The sequence below is a fragment of the Eschrichtius robustus genome, chromosome 4, assembly GCF_028021215.1.
Source record: "Eschrichtius robustus isolate mEscRob2 chromosome 4, mEscRob2.pri, whole genome shotgun sequence".
Classification (NCBI taxonomy): domain Eukaryota; kingdom Metazoa; phylum Chordata; class Mammalia; order Artiodactyla; family Eschrichtiidae; genus Eschrichtius; species Eschrichtius robustus.
In genome coordinates, this window is record NC_090827.1 from 79,469,579 (window position 1) to 79,495,768 (window position 26,190).

General features: G+C 39.5%; 1 protein-coding gene across 1 annotated transcript in view; it reads left to right on the forward strand.

The window, feature by feature from the left end:
• USP46 (ubiquitin specific peptidase 46) overlaps window positions 1–26,190 on the forward strand; it is a 69,683-nt gene that overhangs the window by 28,825 nt on the left and 14,668 nt on the right. Inside the window, exons 3-5 of the mRNA XM_068542985.1 lie at window positions 975–1,188; window positions 2,607–2,836; window positions 23,637–23,713. Coding sequence (XP_068399086.1) covers window positions 975–1,188; window positions 2,607–2,836; window positions 23,637–23,713 — 521 coding nt within the window. The remainder of the gene's footprint in view (window positions 1–974; window positions 1,189–2,606; window positions 2,837–23,636; window positions 23,714–26,190) is intronic.

Sequence of the window (26,190 nt, forward strand, 5' to 3'; positions counted from 1 at the left end):
ACGTACAAATGTCACGTTAAGGATGGTGGTGCATCTGCCTTGCTCTTGGGCAGACGACACACAAGCCAACAACCGATCCTGAGATGTTCATATTCTATTTTAATCTTACACAGCAGTTAGTAATCTCTTATTAATCTTCTGATTTCCTTAGATCGTTTTCCTTTGCATTTTAATGTGCATGAAAAATTCTAAAGTGAATGTCTCAGCTACATGTTCACCCACAGAGTTGGTTATATAGTCAGTTGAAAACCAGGGAGATGATGACTTTTTCCCTCGTTAATCATAATCTTGAGTATCTGTGGCTTTTGAGAGGTCAGAATATTACTCTGTGGGCCCTAATCAGATTGCAGGAGACCAGGAACTAGGTGGTACCATTGTATTGAGACAGTTGCTACTTTGGCAGAAATAAGATTGCTTTGGAGAAAGTGAGGAAATGTGGTCTGAAGCCAATGGCAGGTGTGCTGGAATCTTGAAAGAGAGAAACTGAAACAAGACCCCATTCGGTGAAGACTGTTTTAGCTGAGCAAGTGGTTCCTAGTTCCTGGATTTCTTTCTGATTGGGGTTTTTATTTTCCCTGTCATAGGAGTTTTGATGTGTTGCCTTGTGACATCTTTTGTGTAGCCAGCTGCTTTTCTGCGTCTCCACATCATGTCGATTTTTTTCTTCTTCAGTGTCTCTCTCTTTTTTAAGCACCAGAAAGTTTCATTAGATTTTGTAAAATCAAGGCCGAGTGCTTCGTATCATTTTAGAGACTTTTATGGGCTAGAGAGCTACCAGGCTTGCATATACTAGCATTCATCTCCCTGGTGGTGTTCAGAGTGGCATACTGGTCTTCTACCACCGTGAGCAAGGCTGTGACACGCGGAATCTGGGCTGGTTCACACGGAGGGTGGCCCTCTCCCTTGCCCCACCTGGTTCGGAGGTGGTGCAGCCCGGGACCCTGATTTGAACCATCCCTGTTGTCCTTTGGCAGTTTGGAAACACATGCTACTGTAACTCCGTGCTTCAGGCCTTGTACTTCTGCCGGCCCTTCCGGGAGAATGTGCTGGCATACAAGGCCCAGCAAAAAAAGAAGGAAAACTTGTTGACGTGCCTGGCAGACCTTTTCCACAGCATTGCCACGCAGAAGAAGAAGGTTGGCGTGATCCCACCAAAGAAGTTCATTTCGAGGCTGAGAAAAGAAAATGGTGAGTAGCATGGAGACGCATGGGTTTCAGGCTCTGAAATAAGGAGAACTGACAGTTCTGTATATCCTCAAAACGAAACCTTTTTTTTTTTTTAAATGGGAAAATAGTATGGCCAACTACTCAAATATCATTTGAAAAGATATTTCTCCTTTACCACCCAGTATATAAAACAAAACTGGATTAAAAATATACTTAAAAATTCAAATTTATCATTCCGTTTTGGAATGACCTTTTCTTTTTGGTCCACATTGGAAGGAGTTTTTTCTGGGTAGGATCATTGTAAGAGGAGAAATTGCCCAAGGCAGGACACTGATTGGAATACATAGGTTGATGCAATAATTGAATAAAATAGTACTATCTTATAAACTTGTCATAAGTGATTAAACTAAACGCAGATTGTCTAATCAGAGCCTCTGCTGTTTTAAAAATAGTACCTTTGATTTTTACTTGCCTAACTAAGTTGAAGGATATCAAACTGATATTTTTCTGTGATAAAAAATGTCCTGCTGTCACCTGATTTTCTTCTTTTTTTTCTATATTCTTCTTTTTGTGTGTGAGAAGTGGTGGTAGAGATGAGGTTATTCCAGAAGTTTTGCATGGGTAATTTTTATGACTATAGAAATATTTGATATGGCAACTTGTGTTTAGCCTAGATTTCAGCCTTACTGCAACAGACTTGCACAGTTAATCAGATGTTTGTTTTGTAAAGTCTCATTTAATTTGATTGCCGTCTTTTGAAGTTGTTGTAGTTTATACACACCAGAATAGAAATAATCTGAGAAGGAAGCAGAGCCCTCCCAAGTCTCCTTGTGAACATGATTAATAATGAAGTTTCACAGCTGCATTCATCTCTTGATTGTTTGTCCTTATGGCAGGGAACAGTACAGGCTGCTGGAATCTTTTGTATTTGGTTTCAGAACACTATCAGATAGATACATTCTCATATATACCCCTCATCTCCCTTATGTGTTTCACTTAAGCTGCTTCCAGGTTGGTCCAGGGTTTAATATGATCTTTGGGAAGAGACCCTGTTGCTCTGGCTAAATTACGAAGTGAATAATTGATCATTGGTGGTCACATCATATTAAATACTGATATTTTATCAGGGAGTTTATCAAGTAATTCCTGTTCTTTTTCTTTTTCTCTTTTTTTTGTAGAACAAATAAAAATGTTGGTAGCTTTTTATATATATGATGACTTAAGGAAGATATGGGAAATTTAGTTCTTCGTGGGTGGTAAAAAGTGGAAGTGAACAAAAATTTTTTAAAAACGTATCCATTGAAGTTGCAAAACAGAGGTGAATATATTCCATTCCTGTCCACTCTTTCAATATAAAAATTGAAGTGTGGTTTGTAAAATTAGCATTTTCTTTGCTTTTCAAGAGCCGGAGATTGAAATACCGACCCTCTCCTTTCCAGATCTCTTTGATAACTACATGCAGCAGGATGCTCACGAATTTTTAAATTATTTGCTAAACACTATTGCGGACATCCTGCAGGAGGAGAAGAAACAGGAGAAACAAAACGGAAAATTAAAAAATGGCAACATGAACGAACCTGCGGAGAATAATAAACCGGAACTCACCTGGGTCCATGAGATTTTTCAGGGAACGCTCACCAATGAAACTCGATGCTTGAACTGTGAAACTGTAAGCGTCAGGAGGGCTTTCATGTAATCTGCTCGTGTATAGTTGTACTAACTATCCTGTGCGTGAGTGTGGTGTGGTATCATAGCACCTAGCAGTTGTCTTCAGTATATGCAGACTGTTCTGTTTATGTGTATGAACCTCAGATGCAAACTTTTGGAAGCATGTCTCCATCTAAGATGTCTCAGCTGGCTGAAGCAGAGTGATGAGGGAAAATCTCGAAGACTAGATTGCTATGCATCATGGGCTAATTTTAGGGTCTACCAATTGGAAGTATTGAACTGGACCTCCACTGGTTATCTTGAAATGAGTTTGGCCCCGGGGAGGTCATGAGTGACTTAGAACAGACCACCGCCCCAACATAAAGGGAATCAGCTGTGTATGGTGAACTTGAAATCAGAAGACAGGCTTGACTTTTTTTTTTTTGGCTGCTTTAGGTCTTCGTTGTTGTGCACGGGCTTTCTCTAGTTGCAGCGAGCGGGGACTACTCTTGCTTGTGGTGCATGGGCTTCTCATTGCGGTGGCTTCTCTTGTTGTGGAGCAGCACTAGGCGCGGGCTCAGTAGTTGCAGCACACAGGCCCTAGAGCGCACGGGCTTCAGTAGTTGTGGCATGTGGGCTCAGTAGTTGTGGCATGTGGGCTCAGTAGTTGTGGCGCACAGGCTCAGTAGTTGTGGCGCACGGACTTAGTTGCTCCATGGCATGTGGGACCTTCCTGGACCAGGGCTCGAACCCGTGTCCCCTGCATTGGCAGGTGGATTCTTAACCACTGCGCCACCAGGGAAGCCCCCAGGCTTGACTTCTGATTTTCTAGCAGTTAGCTGGGTGTATGGGACAAGTCCCCGACAGCACTGTTGCCAGGGCTGGGTTAGCTTATGTGTCTGGGTGAGTCTGGCACATGGTAGGTAGGCACTTAGTGTTCGCTGAATTTGAAGACATCTTCCAGGGCGTGATTCAGGATGTTGCCTTGGCTTTGTATATTTGACTTAACTCTATGAGTGGCCTCTTAATGTGGTAGTTAAAAGCCCAGCTTTAACTAAAAAAAAAACGCTTTTTAAAGGCTTTAGGGCCAGGCTGCCAAGCTTGTATGCTGGCTCTGCCAGTCAGCAGCTGTGGGACCTTGTGCAAATTATTCACCCTCTCTGACCTCCCTCTCCTCATCTGTAAATTGGGGATGATGAGAGTGCCTGTCTCGTAGGGTTGCTAGGAGGATTAAATGAGTTAGCTTTTGGAAAGCACTTAGAACCATGCTTGGCACATACCAACTGTGCAATAAAAGCCAACTATTACTATTTATTATGACTACTAATAACATAGAAAGTATGGGTTCATCTGGGGTCTCAGAGTTTCTTAATTACGTCATATGAAAAATTCTGTAGGATTGTGCATCTTTCTGGGGAGAGAGACAGTAGTTTCATCAGATTCTGCAAAGGGACTGGCACCCAGAAATGGTTAAGAAATGTGGATTTAAGTGGGAGGCTCTGTTTTTTGGCAGTCTTCTATCCTTCTAAACAATTTTTGAAGCATTCTGGTTTGTTCATTGTAGAAACAATTAGAAAACATAGCTAAGCAAAAAGAGACTAAAAGTTACCAGTAACTCCCCACCCAGAAATGATAAATTTGTAACATTTTCTAAAAATTGTGATCACGTTAGCCCAGAGATAACCATTTAAACATTTTGAAATATATCCTGCCAAAACCTTTTCTACACATACTTATCTATCTAGAGATCTCTCCTCCTTCCCTTTCTCCTTCTGTTCTTTTATATTTTATATTCCAGTAAAATTCAAATGCATACAGAAATAGAATAGTATAATACATCCCGTATGTGTATTACTGAGGATCAATGATTGTTAACACACTGGCCCATCTCAATCATCTTTCCTTTCACGCCCCCTCCCACTTCACTGAACTGGTCTATTTTTAAGCAAGTCCCAGGTAACATCATTTCATTTGTAATTTCTTCATTACTTTGTTATATATCTCCAAAAGGTAAGAAATCTTTTTTAAAAAAACATTGGTACAATGCCATTATCACACCTAAAAAGAATTCCTTTAAATCATTGTTCACTCAGTGTTTGTGTCTCTGATTATGTCACTTTTTTTTTTTTTTTAAAGCAGCTGGTTAATTCAAATCAGTATCCAAACATGGTCCACACATTGCATTTGGTCAGTATGTGTCTTAATCTATGAGTTACCACCCCTCCTTTTTTTCCCTTGTAGTTTAGTTGTTGAAGAAATCAGGTTGTTTGTCTGAAAGAATTTCCCACATTCTGGAAACATCCTGTGGTGTTTAACTTGTATTGTGAAATGGCAGTATGTTTCTACCATCCTATTCTTTGTTTCTATTTAACCCACCTATTTTATATTCTTTTTTTTTTTTCTCTTGCCTTTCTTTGTATCAATGAAACGTCTGTCTTCCTTCCTTCCTTTCTATTTTTTTGTTGTTGTTGTTGTTAGTTTTAAATTCTTTTAGAGGTTACTCTAGAGACTACAATACACATCCTTAACTTGGTTTGTTTTTCTTTCCACTTTCCCAGCAATGCTAGAACCTTTGGAACCCTTCATCTCCTTTTCCTTCTTTTGCATTATAGTTTTGTGATGAACTCATGAGTTTTAACATTTTATGTGTTTTAATCCATTGCAGTTTTTTTATTCTTTTTGATACTAAATTTATTTTTAGAGTAAGTTCATGTCCTTTTTAAACATCAAAATTAGGGCTATATTGTACATAGTATAATCTGCAGACTTGCAGTCTTTTTGCTTTCTTCCCTTCTTTTAATAAGGGAGTATTCCTTGGTACCATCCTCACCTTACCTCTTGTATCTATTCTGTCACCAAGTCCTGTCTTGTTGTGTCTCTCTTTAATCCTCTGCTTCTCTTTATCCCTCCTGCTCCCACCCTGGCTCAGGCCACCCATCGCCACTTTCTCCTGTTAATGTCTCATGCCAATTTACTTTTTTAGAGCAGCCAGAAGAACCTAGAAGGGTAGAGGAACCCATCAGCTCTTGATTGGCAGTCTCAACTAAACTACAGCAGTAACTTCCTACTGGGTTTTCTTGCTTTCCTCTTGCCCTTTTCCATGTTACTCTCCTGCCCAAAGTAGAGTAGTGGCCTCCATTTTCTTTATCTTCTTTGGGAGAGTATGTATACGTTTTGATTTATCTGTTCTTTGATTGTTTGGTAGAACTCGAAACTTAGCTGTGCATCCCTAAAATAAATAGTTCAGTTTGGCTTTTTTTTTTGCTCTTTATATGAATGGAATTATACAGTGTGTATTCTTTAGTGTCCTGTTTTTGTTTTTGTTTTTGTTTTTTCCTCACTATCCCATGTGAGATTTATTTGTGCTGTTGCGTGATGCTTTAGTTCATTCATTTTCATTGTCATATAGTATTCCATTGCCTGAATATACCACAATTCATGAATCCATTTTACTGTGTTGGTGGATATTTGGTTGTATCCAACTTGGGGCAACTATGAACAATGCTGCTGTGAACATTCTAATACATATATAATCTAGTGTACATAAATCTGGTTTCTCTAGGATATATACACAGAAGTAGATTTGTTAGGTCATAAGATGGGCTTATCATTAAACTCATTAGAAAATATCAAATTCCCCAAGTGGTTGTACCATTTTATACACCCAGTGCACGAGCATTCTTATTCTCCGCATTCTTGTCTATACCCACTATTCTCAGATGTCTCTTCACTTTGGCAGTATAGTGGCTGTTGTATAGACGAGTATTCTTTTATTCAATAAGTACTTTTTTTTTTCTTCCCACATCTGCTAAGTAAAGGTATAGACACTGAGGATGCAGTGAGAGCCTGGCCTTTCTGAAACTTTGAGCGTGGAAGACAGACATTAATAACAAAGTGAATAATTCATTTTGTGGTTACAATTGCAAAGTTCCGTGAAGGAGTACAGAGTATTCTGTGAGCTTAGATACAGGAACCAGAACAATGGGGTGTCACATCTCTACATTTAGCCAGGAAACCTGCCCCAGACTGTACAGCTGGTCTAATCCTTTTGGTTGTCTTTGAAATTAACAGTTACTACATCCGTCTTGTGATTCTCTGTGTGGATTTTCAGAAAGGCTCAGTCACATTTGTAGTTTCTTTTTTTGTCTAAGAACAGGTCAGCTGATCCCAACAAATGCAAATATTGCACCCGCAGATAATTGTATTGCAGAAGCTGTTACGGAGCCTGTTTTCTCATGGAGGGTTACCATGGATCGGAAGCCTGTGCCCAAAGATTCCTCCAAAACTTTTGGATCATACCATAGAGTTTGTTTTAGTGGGATTCCAACCATTTATACTTCGTTTGTGGAAGAGAATGAGAGTGTGTGGGTGTGTCTTTGTGGAGGATGGTGCATTCTGAGAAACCTACATTTATTATCCCCTGAAATGATTAGATTTGAGGCAGGAGTGCTTCCCACCTTCCCCGCTCTGGAGTTACTTGGATAATCACCTCCATTTTCTTAGATCCTTTAACTGGACGGGATCCTACGAGTCACCTAATCCTTCCCCTCCCAGTGCCCGAGTCCCTTCTGTGACGTCCTGGCCAGTTGGTCACCAGCATCTGCTGGATCCTGTCCAGAGATAGGGAACTCAATCTTCCCAGGCGATGCCTTCCATTTTTAGAAAGCTCTAATTGTTAGAAAGCCCTCTACTTTCTAAGAAAATGCATAGTCTGCAGGCTTTTTAGTTGTTGTTACTGTACAATGTTGAGAACTTAGTGTAAAAGAAGACCTAAAGTTAAAGTTTTCCTTCACAGGATGAGAAATATGGGGCCCCGTTTAAGTAACATCCTCTGCCCAGGGCAAGCAGCCTTTACAGAGCGCTTCCAGCAGAATTGCCAAGACCATTAGTGAACACTCACAGTGGGATTGAACTGCACTAGATCCGGAGCAGCAAATTAGCCCCTGGGGGAGCCTCGCTGTAGGGGCGGCCTCAGCTGGTAGTTCCTCCAATTGTGCAAAACCCTTTGTGCCAGTCTTCATGCTTTCAGACAATAATTTTTTTCTTTTTCTGGGTCTCACCCTTTGTAAATGTTGCCTGTGATTGCAGTGCAGATGTCAACTGAGGGGTTTATGGAGACAAACGGTTTCACTCTGCAGTAGACTTAGAGAGACAGTTTTAAGGGGGGTCATTCAGTGCTGACTGTCCCAGATAACCTTAACCAAGGCACTCCAGAACCGAGGCGTGGGGATTTTCCAGTCTAGCCTCAGTGTTCCCTTGGTTGTCCTCTGCTTGGATAACACAATTTGCTGGGCCAGTTGGAGCTTAATTTTGTTGTTGTTGTTAATTTCCACCCCCCCCCCACCCTTTCTCTTTCAACTGAGTTTTTGCTTTGCAGATCTGTGGTTTTCAGTGCTTCTCAGTGGCTTTAAGACTGAGAAGCCGAAAGGTTGTCTAAAGAGCTGCTTTATTAAGTACCAACTGTATGCCCCTTCTTGCTTTGTTTGCAGAGGTTAAAATTGACTCAGTAGAGCTTCTGAGCCCTTCACAGAAGAGGAGTGGGGATGGACGCTGTGGTCAGGTGGAGTCACTCGCTGAGGGGTGGTTCTGAGTTCCCGGGACTCAGGTGGGCTGTGCTTGCCACTCTTCCTGAGCCCAACAATTTGGCACCGACTCTGAGCGAGCACATTTTCAGTCCCTGGCTGAACAGTGTGGAGCTGCCACCTGGTCACCTTTTCTGCTAAGCCCAGCAAAGGCTGGGTGGCTGGGGATTTAGAAGCACATTTGAATAGGATTTTAATTACTCAGGAGCTTAGCAAAGTTCATGATTTTTTTTTTTTTTAAATTACTCAGGAACTTAGCAAAGCCTTGTATATTAATTTGTTCTATTAATTGATTTGTAATGAATTAAAAACAAGAGCAAGTAGGGTCTCTTGCACCCTTTTAAAACTAGTTTTGGGGGAACTCCATGCCCAAAATCGGGCGAGAAGAAAGGAGAATAAGATGTACCCTGTACCTGCTGAGAGTATCAGAGTCTTAGTGATACATATGTTTCCTTGGAGACAAGCTGTGTTTTCACTTAGACCAGAATGAGATCCTTGTGTGTGGGAAGAAAATGGTTTTACTTTCTGGCAGCTTTCTGGGAAGAGAGAAAAGGGAAAAAAAAAAAAAATTGCTTGATCACTCATTGCTTTTGACTATGCCAGTCTGAGACAGGGGGAGAGAGAAAAGCCCAAATGGAAGGGTTTAGTGCCATATTTTGATGTCCCCGGTAGGGCGATCCACCTGAGCAGTGCTTCTCACTCTTAATTCTGGAAGCAGTTTGCACTGGGAATTGAGAAAGTTACAGTAACTTTATCCAGTTCTTTAATTAGATTTGCACCTTTCTTCCCTCTCCCTGAAACAAGTAGAGGAAAAGATTTGCATCTAAAGGGAGACAGTGTTTCTTTGTTTTCATCCCCCTTCAAGTACAAGACCTTTAGTAGAACTATCTAAATTATGTATGACTTCAGTTGGCTATAATCATTTTATTATCTCTCAGAGAAGGGCCATTTAGGTTTAAAAAAAGTTTTACTAATTAAAAAATATAATACCTGTGAATTATTTTTTAAAAACCAGGCACAGGAATGTATAAAAAGAAAATCATTCATAATTCTGCCACCCAGATGCCATTATTGGCGTTTAGATATCTTTTCATTTGTTCAGTCATATAGTCATTTATTTAGTAAATATTTATTGGGTACCTATTAAATACTGGGAATTATTTTATGTACTAGAGATATAGCAGTTAAAACAAACAGAAAAGCTAGTCCCTGCTCTTTTATTTACTAATATACACACTTAAAGCTATACATTTTCCTTTTAGCACTGTTTTAGCTGCATCTCTCAAATTTTGATATGTTTTCTTTGTCATTAGTTCAAATTATTTTCTAATTTCTCTTGTGACTTTTTTTCTTTGACCCATGTATTACTTAGAAGTATGTTGTTTAATTTTCAAATATTTGGTCTTTTCCTAGGCGTCTTAATGTTTTCCAATTTCATTCTGTTTTGGTTAGGGAATATATTCTGTATGATTTCAGTCTTTTACAATTTATCGTGACATGTTCTGTATCCTAACACACGGTCTATTTTGGTAAATGTACTTGAAAACAGGGTCTCTCAACCTTAGAACTATTAACCTTTCGGATCAGGTCATTCTTTTTTGTGGGGTGCTGCCCTGTGCATGTTTAGCAACATCTCTGGCTTCTACCTACTAGATTCCAGTAACATCTCCCAAGATGTGACAACAAAAATGTCTCTAGACATTGCCAAATATCCCCTGAAAGGCAGTTTCCCTTGTTAAGAACCACCGAGTTGAAAATAATTTATATTTTGTAGTTGTTGGGTATAGTATTCTATAGTTATCAGTAGGTCATGATGGTTGGTGGAGTTATTCAGATTGTCTGTGTTTTTCTTGATTTTTTTCCCCCATAGTTTTATATTATTTGCTGAGAAAGTAATGTTAAAATTTCTAACTATAATTGTGGGATTTGTCTTATTTCTCCCTCTAATTCTGTCAGTTTTTGCTTCATGAATTTTTTTACTTTTTAAAAACAACTTTGTTGACGTGCAATTTAAATACCATGAAATTCATCCATTCAGTGATTTTTTTTTTTTTTTGGGGTGATTTGGTGAGTTGTGTAACTATGACCAAAATCCAGGGTTTTTTTGGGGGGGGAGATTCTTACAGCCATTTATTGCTTTTTTTTTTTTTTTTTAACATCTTTATTGGAGTATAATTGCTTTACAATGTTGTGTTAGTTTCTGCTGTATAACAAAGTGAATCAGCTATATGTATACATATATCCCCATATCCCTTCCCTCTTGCACTTCCCTCCCACCTTCCCTGTCCCACCCCTCTAGATGGTAACAAAGAACCAAGCTGATCTCCCTGTGCTATGCGGCTGCTTTCCACTAGCTATCTATTTTACATTGGGTAGTGTATATACGTTAATGCTACTCTCTCACTTCGTCCCAGCTTACCCTTCCCCCTCCCCGTGTCCTCAACTACATTCTCTATGTCTGTGTCTTTATTCCTGTCCTGCCCCTAGGTTCATCAGAACCACTTTTTTTTTTTAGATTCCATATATATGTGTTAGCATACGGTATTTGTTTCTCTTTCTGACTTCCTTCACTCTTCCTTCAGTCTGTATGACAGACTCTAGGTCCATCCACCTCACTATAAATAACTCAATTTCGTTTCATTTTATGGCTGAGTAATATTCCATTGTATAAATGTGCCACATCTTCTTTATCCATTCATCTGTTGATGGACACTTAGGTTGCATCCATGTCCTGGCTATTGTAAATAGAGCTGCAATGAACATTTGTGGTACATGACTCTTCTTGAGTTATGGTTTTCTCAGGGTATATGCCCAGTAGTGGGATTGCTGGGTCATATGCTAGTTCTATTTTTAGTTTTTTAAGGAACCTCCATACTGTTCTCCATAGTGGTTGTATCAATTTACATTCCCACTAACAGTGCAAGAGGGTTCCTTTTTCTCCACACCCTCTCCAGCACTTATTGTTTGTAGATTTTTTTGATGATGGACATTCTGACTGGTGTGAGGTGATACCTAATTGTAGTTTTGATTTGCATTTCTCTGATGATTAGTGATGTTGAGCATCCTTTCATGTGTCTGTTGGCAATCTGTATATCTTCTTTGGAGAAATGTCTATTTAGGTCTTCTGCCCATTTTTTGATTGGGGTGTTTGTTTCTTTAATATTGAGCTGAATGAGCTATTTATATATTTTGGAGATTAATCCTTTGTCCGTTGATTCGTTTGCAAATATTTTCTCCCATTCTGAGGGTTGTCTTTTCGTCTTGTTTATGGTTTCCTTTGCTGTGCAAAAGCTTTGAAGTTTCATTAGGTCCCATTTGTTTATTTTTGTTTTTATTTCCATTTCTCTAGGAGGTGGGTCAGAAAGGATCTTGCTGTGATTTATGTCAAAGAGTGTTCTTCCTATGTTTTCCTCTAAGAGTTTTATAGTGTCTGGCCTTACATTTAGGTCTTTAATCCATTTTGAGTTTACTTTTGTGTATGGTGTTAGGAAGCGTTCTAATTTCATTCTTTTACATGTAGCTGTCGAGTTTTCCCAGCACCACTTATTGAAGAGGCTGTCTTTTCTCCATTGTATATTCTTGCCTCCTTTATCAAAGATAAGGTGACCATATATGCGTGGGTTTATCTCTGGCCTTTCTAGCCTGTTCCATTGATTTGTATTTCTGTTTTTGTGCCCATAATCCAGTTTTAAAACATTTCCATCACACCAATAAGATCCTTTGTATTGGGCAGTTAATCTCTGTTGCAAGCCTTAGGCCACCGCTAAGCTACTTTCTGTCTTTAGATATTTGCCTTTTTTGGACATTTCATATAAATGGAATCATACAAGATGTGGTCTTCTGTGTCTGATTTCTTTCACTTACATAGCATTTTTGAGATTCATTTGTGTTGTAGCATGTGGTTCATTCCATTTTGTTGGTGAATACTGCTCCAGCTTCATATATTTTTGAGGCTCTGTTATGAGGTACTTCCATATTTTTGATTATGTTTTTCTAGTAAATTGACCCAAGTATTAGGAAATACCTTTTTTTATGTCTCATAATTTTGTCTAAAATCTATTTTCTTATATTAAATAGCCCACTATATATGTATATTAACTCTTTACATAGTATATTTTTTTCCATCCATTTTTTTTCAGCTTATCTGTTTCTTTATATTTAAAGTATAGCTCTTGTAGACAGTATGTAGCTGGTCTTGGTTTTTAACAAAAATTCAACTCAATTTCTGACTTTTACTTGAAAAGTTTATTACATTAGTGTTTAATATAATTATTGATATGGTTGGATTTGAGGCTCCCATTTTATTATTTGTTTTCTATTTATTCCCCCGGAGCTTTTTGTTTCTCTATTCCTCCTTCTCTGCTTTTTAAATGTTTTCCCCTTTTCTTGGGTTATTTCTGTGTGTGTATATTACATTTAACAATTCCATTTTAATTTTCCTCTTAGTATATCTTTGTACGTTGTTTTTTAGTGGTTGCTCTGGAGAGTACAGTATATTCTTCACTCTTCACAGTCCCCTTACGATTAATAATGTTCCATTTCGCATAAGACATAGTTAACTGATAACTGTGTAGGTGCATATTCCTTCCACCCCTGACTTGCCTTGTCCTTTATGCTATAGTTGCTACATGTATTACATTTATGTATATTATAACCCCCACAGGACAATGTCATAATTCCCATTTTTGATGCTCTTCACTTTTTTTTTTTTTTTTGCTTCATGTATTTTATTTTATTTTTTTTATTTTTATTTTTTTTTCACACACACACACTGTATTTTATTTTTACAAGAGATAAATAGACTGACACCAAGCATTGTACATGGATGACCACAACAAAAGCAACAATGATTGCAATTACCAAACATGAAACACACTCATACTATGTCATAATATTGACATTCAGTCCAGTAATCCTCCACTGTAACAGCTCCTTTACTTTGCAGTGAAAATTGGTTTGTATATTCTTTGCCTCTGAGTCCTTGTGGGATTTTTTTTTTTTTAATTCAGACAGAAAGTCACAAAAATTATACTCATCCTCATCAGTTCACTCAGTCCCATGTAATTAATTTTTTTTTTTCATCTTGATCTTTTGTTAGCACTTTTATGAGTTCATCAGTTTTTCATTAGAGTTCTGAAAATGCTTATTCATTCAGTTCAGCAGTACAGTCAGTTACCAGAAACCTGTACTTGTCAGAGTCTTTTCCATGAATTTCTTGAAGATGAAAGCCTTTTATAGGAACATATTTGCAAAAGCATCAGAGTACACCCAGAACTGTGTTTAAATGACAAAAGACTTAAAAATGACCACTGTTAAAGATTTGATGAAAGTTCATAATAATGCAGTTGACAAGAAAATTAGTTATTTCTGAGATATACATTTTAAAGTAATAACTAGGATTATTACTTTTAACATTATACCATAACATATAAGATTTTTAGAAATTTCATGTAATGTCTGAAACATTTATATTAACATATTTCCATACATATTTCCATACAAATACAAATATAAGATTTTTAGAAATTTCATATAATGTCTGAAACATTTATATTAACATATTTCCATACATATTTCCATAGAAATACAAATATAAGATTTTTAGAAATTTCATGTAATGTCTGAAACATTTATATTAACATATTTCCATACAAATAACCCAATGAAAGTTTAGTATTAGTTGTTTTGTTTGTTTGTTGTTTTATACTGCAGGTTCTTATTAGGCATCAATTTTATACACATCAGTGTATACATGTCAATCCCAGTCACCCAATTCAGCACACCACCATCCCCACCCCACCGCAGTTTTCCCCCCTTGGTGTCCATATGTCCATTCTCTACATCTGTGTCTCAACTTCTGCCCTGCAAACCGGCTCATCTGTACCATTTTTCTAGGTTCCACATACATGCATTAATATACGATATTTGTTTTTCTCTTTCTGACTTACTTCACTCTGTATGACAGTCTCTAGATCCATCCACTTCTCAACAAATGACTCAATTTCGTTCCTTTTTATGGCTGAGTAATATTCCATTGTATATATGTACCACATCTTCTTTATCCATTCGTCTGTTGATGGGCATTTAGGTTGCTTCCATGACCTGGCTATTGTAAATAGTGCTGCAGTGAACATTCCGGTGCATGTGTCTTTTTGAATTATGGTTTTCTCTGGGTATATGCCCAGTAGTGGGATTGCTGGGTCATATGGTAATTCTATTTTTAGTTTTTTAAGGAACCTCCATATTGTTCTCCATAGTGGCTGTATCAATTTACATTCCCACCAACAGTGCAAGAGGGTTCCCTTTTCTCCACACCCTCTCCAGCATTTGTTGTTTGTTGATATTCTGATGAAGCCCATTCTAACAGGAGTGAGGTGATACCTCATTGTAGTTTTGATTTGCATTTCTCTAATAATTAGTGATGTTGAGCATCTTTTCATGTGCTTCGTGGCCGTCTGTATGTCTTCTTTGGAGAAATGTCTATTTAGGTCTTCTGCCCATTTTTGGATTGGGGTGTTTGTTTCTTTAATATTGAGCTGAATGAGCTATTTATATATTTTGGAGATTAATCCTTTGTCCGTTGATTCGTTTGCAAATATTTTCTCCCATTCTGAGGGTTGTCTTTTCGTCTTGTTTATGGTTTCCTTTGCTGTGCAAAAGCTTTGAAGTTTCATTAGGTCCCATTTGTTTATTTTTGTTTTTATTTCCATTACTCTAGGAGGTGGATCAAAAAAGATCTTGCTGTGATTTATGTCAAAGAGTGTTCTTCCTATGTTTTCCTCTAAGAGTTTTATAGTGTCCAGTCTTATATTTAGGTCTCTAATCCGTTTTGAGTTTATTTTTGTGTATGGTGTTAGGGAGTATTCTAATTTCATTCTTTTACATGTAGCTGTCCAGTTTTCCCAGCACCACTTATTGAAGAGACTGTCTTTTCTCCATTGTATATCTTTGCCTCCTTTGTCATAGATTAGTTGACCATAGGTGCGTGGGTTAATCTCTGGGCTTTCTATCTTGTTCCATTGATCTATGTTTCTGTTTTTGTGCCAGTACCATATTGTCTTGATTGCTGTAGCTTTGTAGTATAGTCTGAAGTCAGGGAGTCTGATTCCTCCAGCTCCGTTTTTTTCCCTCAAGACTGCTTTGGCTATTCGGGGTCTTTTGTGTCTCCATACAAATTTTAAGATGATTTGTTCTAGCTCCGTAAAAAATGCCATTGGTAATTTGATAGGGATTGCATTGAATCTGTAGATTGCTTTGGGTAGTATACTCATTTTCACAATGTTGATTCTTCCAATCCAAGAACATGGTATATCTCTCCATCTGTTGGTATCATCTTTAATTTCTTTCATCAGTGTCTTATAGTTTTCTGCATACAGGTCTTTTGTCTCCCTAGGTAGCTTTATTCCTAGGTATTTTATTCTTTTTGTTGCAATGGTAAATGGGAGTGTTTCCATAATTTCTCTTTCAGATTTTTCATCATTAGTGTATAGGAATGCAAGAGATTTCTGTGCATTAATTTTGTATCCTGCAACTTTACCATATTCATTAATTAGCTCTAGCAGTTTTCTGGTGGCAGTTTTAGGATTCTCTATGTGTAGTATCATGTCATCCGCAAACAGTGACAGTTTTACTTCTTCTTTTCCAATTTGTATTCCTTTTATTTCTTTTTCTTCTCTGATTGCCGTGGCTAGGACTTCCAGAACTATGTTGAATAATAGTGGTGAGAGTGGACATCCTTGTCTCGTTCCTGATCTTAGAGGAAATGCTTTCAGTTTTTCACCATTGAGAATGATGTTTGCTGTGGGTTTGTCATATATGGCCTTTATTATGTTGGGGTAGGTTCCCTCTATGCCTACTTTCTGGAGAGTTTTTATCATAAATGGGTGTTGAATTTTGTCAAAAGCTTTCTCTGCATCTATTGAGATGATCATATGGTTTTTCTTCTTCAATTTGTTAATATGGTGTATCACATTGATTGATTTGCGTATATTGAAGAATCCCTGCATGCCTGGGATAAATCCCACTTGATCGTGGTGTATGATCCTTTTAATGTGTTGTTGGATTCTGTTTGCTAGTATGTTGCTGAGGATTTTTGCATCTATATTCATCAGTGATATTGGTCTGTAATTTTCTTTTTTTTGTAGTGTCTTTGTCTGGTTTTGGTATCAGGGTGATGGTGGCCTCATAGAATGAGTTTGGGAGTGTTCCTTCCTCTGCAATTTTTTGGAAGAGTTTGAGAAGGATAGGTGTGAGCTCTTCTCTAAATGTTTGATAGAATTCACCTGTGAAGCCATCTGGTCCTGGACTTTTGTTTGTTGGAAGATTTTTAATCACAGTTTCAATTTCATTACTTGTGATTGGTCTGTTCATATTTTCTGTTTCTTCCTGGTTCAGTCTTGGAAGGTTATACCTTTCTAAAAATTTGTCCATTTCTTCCAGGTTGTCCATTTTATTGGCATAAAGTTGCTTGTAGTAGTCTCTTAGGATGCTTTGTATTTCTGCCGGGTCTGTTGAAACTTCTCCTTTTTCATTTCTGATTTTATTGATTTGAGTCCTCTCCCTCTTTTTCTTGATGAGTCTGGCTAATGGCTTATCAATTTTGTTTATCTTCTCAAAGAACCAACTTTTAGTTGTATTGATCTTTGCTATTGTTTTCTTTGTTTCTATTTCATTTATTTCTGCTCTGATCTTTATGATTTCTTTCCTTCTGCTAACTTTGGGTTTTGTTTGTCCTTCTTTCTCTAGTTTCTTTAGGTGTAAGGTTAGATTGTTTACTTGAGATTTTTCTTGTTTCTTTAGGTAGGCTTGTATAGCTATAAACTTCCCTCTTAGCACTGCTTTCGCTGCATCCCATAGGTTTTGGGTCGTCGTGTTTTCATTGTCATTTGTCTCTAGGTATTTTTTTATTTCCTCTTTGATTTCTTCAGTGATCTCTTGGTTATGTAGTAACGTATTGTTTAGCCTCCATGTGTTTGTCTTTTTTACGTTTTTTTCCCTGTAATTCATTTCTAATCTCATCGCGTTGTGGTCAGAAAAGATGCTTGATATGATTTCAATTTTCTTAAATTTACTGAGGCTTGATTTGTGACCCAAGATGTGATCTATCCTGGAGAATGTTCCGTGCGCACTTGAGAAGAACGTGTAATCTGCTGTTTTTGGATGGAATATCCTATAAATATCAATGAAATCTATCTGGTCTATTGTGTCATTTAAAGCTTCTGTTTCCTTATTTATTTTCATTTTGGATGATCTGTCCATTGGTGTAAGTGAGGTGTTAAAGTCCCCCACTATTACTGTGTTACTGTCGATCTCCTCTTTTATAGCTGTTAGCAGTTGCCTTATGTATTGAGGTGCTCCTATGTTGGGTGCGTATATATTTATAATTGTTATATCTTCTTCTTGGATTGATCCCTTGATCATTATGTAGTGTCCTTCCTTGTATAGCTACTCCAGCTTTCTTTTGATTTCCATTTGCATGGAATATCTTTTTCCATCCCCTCACTTTCAGTCTGTATGTGTCCCTAGGTCTAAAGTGGGTCTCTTGTAGACAGCATATATATGGGTCTTGTTTTTGTATCCATTCAGCCAGTCTATGTCTTTTGGTTGGGGCATTTAATCCATTCACGTTTAAGGTAATTATCGATATGTATGTTCCTATGACCATTTTCTTAATTGTTTTGGGTTTGTTTTTGTAGGTCCTTTTCTTCTCTTGTGTTTCCCACTTAGAGAAGTTCCTTTAGCATTTGTTGTAGAGCTGGTTTGGTGGTGCTGAATTCTCTTAGCTTTTGCTTGTCTGTAAAGCTTTTGATTTCTCCATCAAATCTAAATGAGATCCTTGCTGGGTAGAGTAATCTTGGTTGTAGGTTCTTCCCTTTCATCACTTTAAGTATATCATGCCACTCCCTTCTGGCTTGCAGAGTTTCTCCTGAGAAATCAGCTGTTAACCTTATGGGAGTTCCCTTGTATGTTATTTGTCGTTTTTCCCTTGCTGCTTTCAATAATTTTTCTTTGTCTTTAATTTTTGCCGCTTTGATTACTATGTGTCTCGGCGTGTTTCTCCTTGGGTTTATCCTGTATGGGACTCTCTGCGCTTCCTGGACTTGGGTGGCTATTTCCTTTCCCATGTTAGGGAAGTTTTCGACTATAATCTCTTCAAATATTTTCTCTGGTCCTTTCTCTCTCTCTTCACCTTCTGGGACCCCTATAATGCGAATGTTGTTGCGTTTAATGTTGTCCCAGAGTTCTCTTAAGCTGTCTTCATTTCTTTTCATTCTTTTTTCTTTAGTCTGTTCCGCAGCAGTGAATTCCACCATTCTGTCTTCCAGGTCACTTATCCGTTCTTCTGCCTCAGTTGTTCTGCTATTGATTCCTTCTAGTGTAGTTTTCATTTCAGTTATTGTATTGGTCATCTCTGTTTGTTTGTTCTTTAATTCTTCTAGGTCTTTGTTAATCATTTCTTGCATCTTCTCAATCTTTGCCTCCATTCTTATTCCGAGGTCCTGGATCATCTTCACTATCATTATTCTGAATTCTTTTTCTGGAAGGTTGCCTATCTCCACTTCATTTAGTTGTTTTTCTGGGGTTTTTTCTTGTTCCTTCATCTGGTACATAGCCCTCTGCCTTTTCATCTTGTCTATCTTTCTGTAACTGTGGTTTTTGGTCCACAGGCTGCAGGATTGTAGTTTTTCTTGCTTCTGCTGTCTGCCCTCTGGTGGTTGAGGCTATCTAAGAGGCTTGATGGGAGGCTCTGGTGGTGGGTAGAGCTGACTGTTGCTGTGGCGGTCAGAGCTCAGTAAAACTTTAATCCACTTGACTGTTGATGGGTGGGGCTGGGTTCCCTCCCTGTTGGTTGTTTTGCCTGAGGCAACCCAACACTGGAGCCTACCTGGGCTCTTTGGTGGGGTTAATGGCAGACTCTGGGAGGGCTCACGCCAAGGAGCACTTCCCAGAACCTCCGCTGCCAGAGTCCTTGTCCCCACAGTGAAACAGAGCCACCCCCCGCCTCTGCAGGAGACCCCCCAACACCAGCAGGTAGGTCTGGTTCAGTCTCCCCCAGGGTCACTGCTCCTTCCCCTGGGTCCCGATGCGCACACTACTTTGTGTGTGCCCTCCAAGAGTGGGGTCTCTGTTTCCTCCAGTCCTGTCGAAGTCCTGCAATCAATTCCCACTAGGCTTCAAAGTCTGATTCTCTAGGAATTCCTCCTCCCGTTGCCGGACCCCCAGGTTGGGAAGCCTGACGTGGGGCTCAGAACCTTCACTCCAGTGGGTGGACTTCTGTGGTATAAGTGTTCGCCAGTCTGTGAGTCACCCACCCAGCAGTTATGGGATTAGATTTTACTCTGATTGCGCCCCTCCTACCGTCTCACTGTGGCTTCTCCTCTGTCCTTGGACGTGAGGTATCCTCCTTGGTGAAGTCTAGGGTCTTCCTGTCAATGATTGTCCAGCAGACAGTTGTGATTCTGGTGCTCTCGCAAGAGGGAGTGAGAGCACGTCCTTCTGCTCCGCCATCTTGGTTAATCCACCGATGCTCTTCACTTTTTCTTGAGGATCTGGATTTCCATCTGGTAGCTTTTCCCTTTGGTTTAAAGAATTTCCTGTAACCTTTCTTGTAGTGCAAGTGTGTTAATAATGAATTCTGTTCACTTTTATCTTCATTCTTGAAGGATATATTTATGGGATACAGGAATTCTGTTTTGATGGCTTTTTCTTTTAGCATACCAAAGACGTTCAGTGTCTTCTGGCGTCTGTAATTTTTGATGAGAGGCCAGCTTCCAACAGAATCATTCTCTTGTAATGTGTCATTTTTTAAAAAAATTGTTTATTTATTTATTTTGTAGCCATACCATGCAGCTCGTGGGATCTCAGTTCCCCGACCAGGGATTGAACCCAGGCCACAGCAGTGAAAGCCTGGAATTCCAAGCACTAGGACACCAGGAAGCTCGCTGTAATGTGTCATTTTTCTCTAGATGTTTTTAAGATTTGGTTTTTTACCTTTGGCTTTCAACAGTTTGACCTTGGCTGGCCTTCTTTGTATTTATCCTGCTTGGTGTTTGTTGAGTATCTTCAATTTATAAATGTATGTCTTTCACCAAATTTTGGGAATATTCAGCCATTATTTTTCAAATCGTTTTTCTGCCCTATTCTCCTCCCCGTCTGGGACTCCAATTATGTGTATGATATCTAACAGGTTTATTGAGTATTTGTTAATTTTTATTTCAATCTTTCTTTTTTCCCCTTTATTCTTCTCCTTGGATAATTTCCATTGTTCTGTCTTCAAGTCCACTGGTGTCTCCTCTGTCATCTCCAGTTCTCTGTGAAGTCCATCCAGTGTATTAATTTTTTAGTTCAGGAATTTCCATTGGATTCTTTTTTTGTTTGTTTCTATTTCTCTGCTGAGATGTCTTATTTTTTGGTTCACTGTGAATATATTTCACTTTATTGAAGATATTTATAAAAACTTCTTTAAAATCATTGTTTGTTACTTCCAACATCTGGGTCACCCCAGGATTGGTCTCAGTTGCCTCCTTTTATTTTAAGAATATCTTCCATTTTCCTGGTTCTTCACATATTGTAAGTTTGGATCATATCTAGGACATTGAGAATGTTCAGTTTGAGAGACTCTGGGTTCTGCTCTTTTTCTTCAATTAGTTTTGAGTTTCTTTAGTTTTAGCAGGTAGTTATCTTGGTTGGACTCATACTACAAACTGTTTCCTAGGCAGCAGTTTGACTCTTGGGTCATCCCTTTTGTCACCAGCCAAGTTGCTGTGAGTGTACTCTGTGCATGTGTGTGGCTCAGGGGTCAGCCAGAGATGTGGGTAGACAGAGTTGAGGATACCTTCTCAGATTCCTTCCCTTCTTCTCAGTGGACATGGTTTCCCAGATTGGTTTTTCTGGCTCCTAGACCAGAAAGACTGTATTTTCCCCCATGGATCCCGCTAAAGGCTTTGAGACCATGAACTCATTATTTGCAGCTCTTTTCCTCCACGTGTGGACTCCCCATCTGCCTCCATTGCCTTCAGGTAGTTGCTGTTAGTTTATAGTTATTTGAGTTTATACTTTTCTGGAGGAGTGTTGGAAGGGCAGGATCTTAGTTATTACAGAAGCCAGTCTTTTGAACTTTCACTTTAGTAAGGGGGAAATAGACAATAAATGAATAAAAATAAAATATACATACAGACATACCTTGGAGATATTGTGGGTTTGGTTCCAGATCACTGCAATAAAGTGACTATCACAATGAAGCGAGTCACACAAATTTTTTGGTTTCCCAATACATATAAAAGTTATTTTTACACTATATTGTAGTCTATTAAGTGTGCAATAGTATTATGTCTAAACAATGTGCATACCTTAATTGAAAAATACTTAAGGCTAAAAAATGATAACCATCATTCAAACCTTCAGTGAGTCATAGTAGTAACATCAAAGATCACGGATTACAGATCACCATAAAGCACAATAATAATGAAGAAGGTTTTAAATATTGTGAAAATTACTAAAACGTGACACAGAAACACGAAGTGAGCAAATGCTCTTGCCAGTAGACTTGCTCGACACGGGGTTGCCGCAAAACTTCAAATCGTAAGAAACACACTATCTGCCAAGTTCAGTAAAAGGAGGAATGCCTGTCACGTTAAGTAGTTGTATTGGTTATTTGTTGCTTTGTTACAAACGTCCCTAAAACTCTGAGGCTTAAATCCACTCTGATTTTTTTACTATAGTTCATGCAACCGTGGGTTGGCGGGGGGTCGCCTGATCCAACTGGCCTTGGCTGAGCCTGTACGTCTGCATTTCAGCTGTCTCACGTATGTGTCTGAGGCCGGTGGGGATGGTGCTTGGCTGGGGCACCTTAGTGAGAACAGCTCTCCTCTGTGGGTCTCTCATCTTTTTCTGGGAAGCAGTGGGCTAGCCTGGGTTGCCCTTCTCATGGTGACGGTGGAAGTGCAGGAGAGCAGTCTCATGTTTCATTTAATATGATACTCATAATGTAGCAAACCATTCCCAACTTTTTGACCATTTTAGGCCATTTTAAATGTTTTTTCCATCCTCGATTTGTTGAGTGCTTACTTCTTAAAGCACTTTACATGTGTTATCTGATTTCATCCTTACAACAACCTTATGAAATAGACACTCTTACTGCTCCCACTTTACAGATGAGGAAACTGAGGTACAGAGAGGCTAAGTACCTTGCCTACTGTCATCCACTTTATAAGTGGCAGAGACAGGATATGGAGTTGGGCAGTCTGCCAATACCCATTCTTGGGTGTGCTAATAAAAGTATAAAGGACTGTGTCCACATCTCTGACTATTGGAGTATTGGGTCATAGGATAGTTGTCTCACTTACAGGAGTATTATTTTTGTTTTGCTGCCAATTGACTGGGCACCTCAAAGTTCCTGCTGGGCTAGTTTGTCCCTCCCACTCCAAGACAGTGAAATGCCAGGCTAGCTGGTGAGCTGCTGGAAGGCAAGCACCAGTCGGTGAGCTTTGATAAGTACAGACCCAGAATTGGTGTGGTGTCAGCTGTGCAGGCCAAGAAACAGCCAGGGCTGGTGATGGGTGTGGCTGAAAGCAGTCCAGTCTGCTGGGCCCGCGTGAGCCCAGGCTCCCGGCCAGCTCCAGGTCTGGGTGGTGCCACAGACAGCATGGGCGTGTTCTACAAAGGACAACACTTCCTGGGCCAGAGGACAGCTCTGTGTGTGTGTGTGAGAGAGAGAGGGAGAGAGAGACCCTCCAGCCCATAGCACATTCGGCCCCCGGGCCCCCCACACAGTTTGAATGACTAGGCACAGGAGGAAGGGAGTGATTTCAGGGCACTGGCAAGAATTGCAGACAGCTGAATGGAGGGCGGTCATCTGAGCAGTAGGTTTTTTAAGGCTCTTGTCCTTTTTCCATTTCCATTGTTATCATTCTGCCAGGCCGAGCTATGTGGATACCTGTTTGATATTTCCTGCTTTGAAACAGTGGGGGAAATGAGTGGACAGGAAGAGAAATCTGGTTGAGTTTTAATTATGAAAAGCCTGAATCAAAGCTGGACACAGATAAGGTTAAATGGAGAATTTAGGATTTTCTCTTGTTTTGGATTGTTTTCAAGGTAACTGGTAGCTAGAGAGTATACAAAGCCATACCTGACTTTTACTGCAGTTATGGTTTTTGGTTACCTGTAGGTGTTCAAAGTTTTATCTACTTGTCTATTATGTATTTTGTGCCTAATAACTTTTTTTTCTTTTTTTTGCTCCAGGTTAGTAGCAAAGATGAAGATTTTCTTGACCTTTCTGTTGATGTGGAGCAGAATACATCTATTACCCACTGTCTAAGGTAACCTCATGAATTCTGACAGTGGTCTGAGCTTTTGATCAGGCTAGTAGGTACATGGGGGGAAGAATCTTGTGTTTATTCAGGACATAATCTTCCTTTCTGTTAAACCAATATAATCCTATTATTTTCTATTTCTTCTTTCCTAAGAGAGATTAAAAATAAGTGTATGTGTTCTGGAGAAGAGTCCTGCTGAGGAGAGAGAGGATCAAGTGGAAGTCATTAGTCATTAAGTTTAAAAATAAGGTTTTAATCTTTAATACACATGTGTGCTTTGGGCTCTCATCAGCCTCTCTCCCTCTCACACACAGAGACACACACAGTCACAGAGTCACACAATTAAGTTAAAAAGTGCTACAGATGCCTACCATTACTTTCTTTTTATAAGCTAATCTATTCTATTATTTAAAACATTATGGGAATTCCCTGGCGATCCAGTGGTTAGGATTCGGAGTTTTCACTGCTGCGGCCGGGGTTCAGTGCCTCGTCGGGGAACTAAGAATCCCGCAAGCTGTGCAGCGTGGCCAAAAAAAAAAAATTATGCACTTTTGAGCTGAGAACCAATGAGGGCATTACCTTTTCCTCCATCTTTCAGCATTGTATGGAGCTCATTTACGGAAAAAAACTTCCTCTTAATTAGGGTTGAGGAAAGGCAAGGAGCCCAGAGTATAAGAGCAACACATGCCCAGGATTACTGTAGCTATTGTGCGTTGACTTGTGTGTTGAAAATGTGCTCAGAGTTGATATAGAGACACAGTTTCCCTTCTCCTGTCCTCACTGTCTTCTCCTCCTTTCGACAAGTGGTCATGAGCGCTTATAATTAGCCCAGCTCTGTTCTGGACGCTGGAGGTCGGGGGTGAGCGGCAGGTATGCATCTCATGGTGCTTACAGTCTAGTGGGAATCCACGAACAGGGATCAGTGCTGTGAAGGACATTAAACACGTCTAGAGAGTGCCTGGTATTGGGGGTGCCAGTGTAGACCAGGTGGTCAGGTGGGCCTTCCCATTGCTTATGATACCTCAGCTCAGAGACGTTTTATAGTGTCACTACAAGACACTACTGATTTTTATTTTTTTGTTTATTTTTTAAAATTTATTTTATTCAAGTATAGTTGATTTACAGTGTTGTGTTAATTTCTGCTGTACAGCAAGGTGATTCAGTTATACATATATATACATTCTTTTCCATTATGGTTTATCACAGGATATTGAATACAGTTCCCTGTGCTATACAGTAAGACCTTGTCGTTTATCCAGTCTCCATACAATAGTTTGCATCTGCTAATCCCAAACCCCCAGTCCATCCCTCCCCACCTCCCCTCCCTCTTGGCAACCACAGGTGTGTTCTCTATGTCATTTGTGTCACGTTTTAGATTCCACATATAAGTGATACCACATGGTATTTGTCTTTCTCTTTCAAGCCACTGTTGATCTTTATCAGTGGGAACTGTGTAACAGACTTGTTCTATCAGTTCAGGTTACTTAGAACTCTTTAGACTAGATTAAAGAGACTTGCTGTGGCCGTTTGGCTGTTAGAAAGTCGTTTTTCAGGGCAAAGGCACCAACTCCACCCTGGAAGAGCATCTTGGTCCATCTGAGCGTCATGTACTGTGTGAGCTGGGGGCTGATTACTCTCCAATTCCCAGGATTCTGAGCCTACCCTCACCCCCTAGAGTTACTGCAACACCTCCTGTTGGTCTGACGTTTCATCCCTTGCCTCCAAATGCCTTGGGTCCAGGTGTCTAGGATACATTTGTTTGCAAAGCATTTTGTGGGCCTGGATGGCCTTTTTTTCTTCTGAATGGTTCAGTTTATGGCATGGGCTCCTAATATTCCTGTGAAAAACAGCCAGTTTTGATTTCCTCAGGGTTTTGTGTTCACAGGGAGTCGAAAAAGTTAAGGTTGTGCCAGCGCTGGTCGTAGGTGAGGGGGTGGGAGGAAAGCTATTACTTGCCCATTTCTGCTTCTTTGAGAAGGGGAGTTAGTTTGGGAGGCTGACTATTGCCCTCCCCTCTAAGAAATTTCTGGGCTGTTCAAAAGGGCAGATGGCAGCGACTATAGCTTTGAGACCAACCAGGTAAAGGGCTAACTTTAGTTAGTTATAATTCCAAACTTTGGGAAACCTTGTTAGAAACAAATGTAACCCAGAACTATGTTCCCCCCCCCCCTTTTTTTTTCCTTGGAGAAACGTATATATTGGCGATGCATACCTGGTGAAGGCAGGTTAGAGGCACGTGGAGGCATTAAAGCAGGATGGGTGGGTACAGAATAGCCTCAGAATACCTTTTAAACAACATCAGATTCTCATCTGACTGTCCAGGCTGATATTCCTGAAGTGCCTGCCCCACCCCATCTTACATCATCCTTAAAATAGACCTTGACTGACTTACCTAGACCTGCCCTCATGTATGCCTAAGGTCTCACCTCCCCAACATAAAGAGAGGCCTGCCAGGTGTTGCCATTCACTGCTGAGAGTTCTGT